General features: G+C 38.4%; 1 protein-coding gene across 1 annotated transcript; it reads right to left on the bottom strand.

Annotated features, from left to right (window-relative positions):
- Positions 1-1,958: 1,958 nt before the first annotated feature.
- Positions 1,959-4,231, bottom strand: LOC104979740 (actin-related protein 2). The gene has a single exon (XM_010828248.1). It carries the CDS (start codon positions 3,349-3,351, stop codon positions 2,227-2,229), a length of 1,125 nt encoding a protein of 374 aa, XP_010826550.1. The 5' UTR covers positions 3,352-4,231; the 3' UTR covers positions 1,959-2,226.
- Positions 4,232-4,320: the final 89 nt, after the last annotated feature.

Below are 4,320 nucleotides of genomic sequence, written 5' to 3'. Positions count from 1 at the left end.
CCCACAGGACTTCTCTGTCCATGGGATTTCCCAGGCAAGAATAATGGAGTGGGTTGCCATTTCCTTCTCCATGGGATCTTCCTGACTCAGGGATCAAACCTGCACCTTTTGCATTAGCAGATGAATTCTTTACCACTGAGTCACCAAGGAAGGCCTCTCTCTAGCCATGCACTATTCTTAATTACCTGGTTTAATGGCACCAAAATATAATAAATAAAAAGTGAGTGCTTTGTGTATTTACTGACTAAGGTCAGACACAATATTGCTGAAAAATGTTGCAAGTGAAAAGCATACAAGATATAATGTAGTTGAGGATTGACAGAAAACAAAATTCTGTAAAGCAATAATCCTTCAACTAAAAAATTAATAAAATTTTAAAAAGATATAATGTAGATAAAGTCATATCATAAAGAACATGACAATATAGATATTACCTTTTTTAAACAAAAGTAAATTTTTTTTTTCAGGCAAACTTCTTTTATTTGTTCAAATTGAGGTAAAAGAGACAAAAAAGTACATAATATTAACAGAAGTGATACAATCTCTTATAACTTTATTTTTCAGTTTAGAAGGAATTTAAGTCTGGGTACTATTTTATATTTTTTTTCAGATACCAAGCAATACCGACAGGATTCATAAATACGATTTTCTGACAGGAAAGTCTGCAAACATTTACAAAATACCAACTTTTCTTTCAAGCCTAAGATGGCTAAGATTTAGTAGTTATGATTAGTTTTTTCAGTACAAGTACATATTTAAATAATGATTTTTGGGGGGCCAACATTTTAAATAGTCATATTTTACTCCACTTTCAGGTTTTAAATCAAAACATACCAACAACAAAAGAAAATTAGTGAAAATTACCCAACTGGCAGAAAGTCCCATATTTCAATGTTATTTTTAACCCAATAATTATAACCTACTGCCAGTAATTATTTATATGTATCTACTTGTTTTTATTAAATAAGCACTGGTCGGTTATATAAAAGAATTTTTCAAGAATGGTACTTGGCACTGGGTTACTTTAATGCTTCTGGTATAAATAGAAGCACTTAGAAAAAATACCAGCTCTTAAGCAATTTTTGTGTGAAATTTGAATTTCCAAAAGCATTTTTTCAATGTTACTTTTCCACTGATAGATTCTAGGGAGTCTAATCCCAGTTGACATGGTTAATGCTTGGGGCTAGTGCACTGGGACGACCCAGAGGGATGGTATGGGGAGGGAGGAGGGAGGAGGATTCAGGATGGGGAACACATGTATACCTGTGGCAGACTCATTTTGATATTTGGCAAAACTAATACAATTATGTAAAGTTTAAAAATAAAATAAAATTAAAAAAAAAAAACAAAAAACAACAACTCAACATAAAAAAAATGAAAAAAAATAAAATAAAATAAAAAATCCCCAAACCACATAATAATGGGACACTACATCTGCTTTTTACATCATATGGAAACAGTTTCAGGCAGACCAAAAGTAGAAGAAAACCTGCCAAATCAAAGTATTGTAAATAAAGTTCATCTCCCATACCCTAGAGCAGAAAAGCTCAAAAATCAAAAAATGAATATCAAAAGACTACCCCTGTCCTCCACACAAAAACCCAGCCTAACAGTTTAGATCTGAGCCTACCATTTCCCTAAAATGTTAACACCAGAAGCTTTAAAGTACTTAAAGCTGCAGCAGTAACTGTAGAAAGCACCACACTACAGAGGAACTCCACAAAGGGCTCAGCAGCTGCCCACCCAGTCCTGACCACCCCCACCCCAGTAATATGTAAAAGCTGTTAAGTTTTTTCTTACGCTAATAAAGGCATACCACCTAGTGTGCTAAAGACTAAAACTAGCAGCATTAGAGCAGTAAAGTGAAAATAGGAAGCCTACAGTTATGATCTAAATGCCTACTTAGAAGAAACAAAGCAACAGACAGGACCCTTGCCCTCTCCTTGTGTTCGCAGGGACGTGGTAGAATTAAACAGTCAGATTTACCCACATTAACACAAACTTAACACAACTTCCGCAAGACACCAGAATAAAACCTGACCTTTCCAGTCAAAGGGCACAGACTGACAGGCCTCTTCCAGGTCCTGGAGTTGAATGAGTTCAAAGACTGGCAGTAATGGAAAAAAAGAAAGCACATTAGGGCGTGATGGGAACCAGCTTCACAGTTTATTGAACCGTCATCCCGAGTTTCTCCAGCACACGAACACCCTTTTCTTGGTATTCCTGTCAGGTCATCCAGAAGTTGTCTTTGTCCTTCATGATGTCCGCTAGAACTGCACCTCCCAGGAAAACCATGTGCTTCCTGCGGGGCGGGTCTTCAATGCGGATCTTGAATTTAGAAAGTTTTCCCACATCACCCTTCAATACTCGTTCTAAGTAAAGCTGTTTAAGCTCTCGTCCCAACCAGGATGGCAGACCAGGGTACACAGTAGACCCTCCAGAAAGCACAATGTGCTTATAGAACTCAGATCTGGTATCAATGTCAGCCACCTGGATTGTGTTAAAAAGCAATTCAGCAACACCTACTCCCTCGACATTGATCAAGTGAGGCTGAAACAGAGCTTCCGGTGCTTCAAACCTCTCTCCCCCGACTTTGATAATGCGGCCATCTGGGAGTGTGTAAGATTCAACCAATACTGTGGTTTCTAAGGCCAGTTTCTGCTCTTGTTCAATATTATATCCCACATAACACAATTTTTCTTTAATCATGCGAACTGTTTCAAAATCAGCAGAATGGTTGAAGGCATATTCCCGCAACAGAAGCAACTTGATAAGATATCTGGTAATATCCCTCCCAGCAATATCCAGTCTCCTGGTAAGGTGAGGGAGAGAAAAGCCTTCATACACTGGGCAAATGTGAGTCACACCATCTCCAGAGTCCACCACAACTCCAGTTAATAAACCTTGAGCACACAAAGTCAGGACTGCCTGGATGGCTACATACACACCAGAAAACTGGTAAGTTTCAAACATTACCTCTACAATCTTCTCTCTGTTTTTGGCTGGGTTCATAGGAGGTTCTGTGAGTAGAATTTTACAATTCCTGGTATCTATGTTAAGTTTCTCTGGTCCAAATATGTAGTCCCATAAGTGTTTCATGTCATCCCAATTTCGTACTATGCCATTTTCCATAGGGTAATTAACTTCTAACATCGAGCGTAATTCACTTGCCTCATCATCAAGCATAAGATCCTTGATTTCAACGTTTCCCACTTTGGTGGTTGATCTGATAATAGGTCTTCCAACCAAAGCTGGGAAGATATGTTCTGGAAAGTTAGAGCCTACATATCCACACTTCACAAACCTGGTGCCGTTGTCGCACACCACCACCTTCCTGCCCTGGCTGTCCATCGTCCTCCTGGAAGAGAGCCGGAGCCGCAGCCACTGCCGAACAACCTAGAGCACCCACTGTCCGTCTTGTTCCTCTTCCTCCTCCTCCCTCTTCCTGACCCCGCCTTCAGTCTAACTTTTTCCAAAAGTAAATTTTGAGTATTTACTATAAAACATGCACTACTGTAAGCCAACTGACAGCACTAATTTGCTTTAAAAGGCTTGAGGAAAATTAACACGTTTTTCTCTAATCAGAGCAGGAGACACACCAAATGGCGCACAAAGTGGTAAGAGAAGCAGGATATGAATCTGAACCTACAGACTGAGAAAACTTATTTGTCAACATGATCACCGACCGAATGAAAAGATTAGAAAATATTAAAAAAAAAAATACAAGCAATGTAGAAAGAAAATATCAAGGAAGATACCAGACAGAATTAGTCCATTTAACTATTATTCAACCATCCCATCTGGAAATGGGTTGTGAGTCATCATGGATGCACAGAGTGATTTAGGTCATGTCCTGAGAAACTTGTTCAATAAATGGCCAGAGATCTTTACAGTGAGAGTATGTAAAAGGTGGAGGGATGTGGTAGGTGAGAACAGTGTTTCCATCCATATCAAGGTACTATGTGAGGAATGGTCAGGACTAAGAAAGGGCCTGCGTGGAGCATAGGGTACATAGGTTTATGTCAGATATCAGCTTGTGACCGCATGTCTTTGTGAAGATAACTGAAAGCGCAAACTAATATACTGACCTTAAAAGAAAAGAACTGGTTCAGCAAGTTTATGGGCATTATACTATGGGTATGGGACAGAAACAAGAGAGATTTTAAAAAGTGACTGTGATATATGGAGAAAGCAGGATAATATCTGTTATACTATTTACAATGTAATGTATCCAACTGTGAATTTTGTAAGTTACAATGGAATGCTAATATTCAAGAAAAACATACACAATATTCCCGGATATTATGTAAGAATCTTATC

Source organism: Bison bison, unplaced genomic scaffold (assembly GCF_000754665.1).
Source record: "Bison bison bison isolate TAMUID 2011002044 unplaced genomic scaffold, Bison_UMD1.0 scf7180017858535, whole genome shotgun sequence".
NCBI classification, from domain to species: Eukaryota; Metazoa; Chordata; class Mammalia; order Artiodactyla; family Bovidae; genus Bison; species Bison bison.
This window is presented reverse-complemented; position numbering and strand designations above follow the sequence as displayed.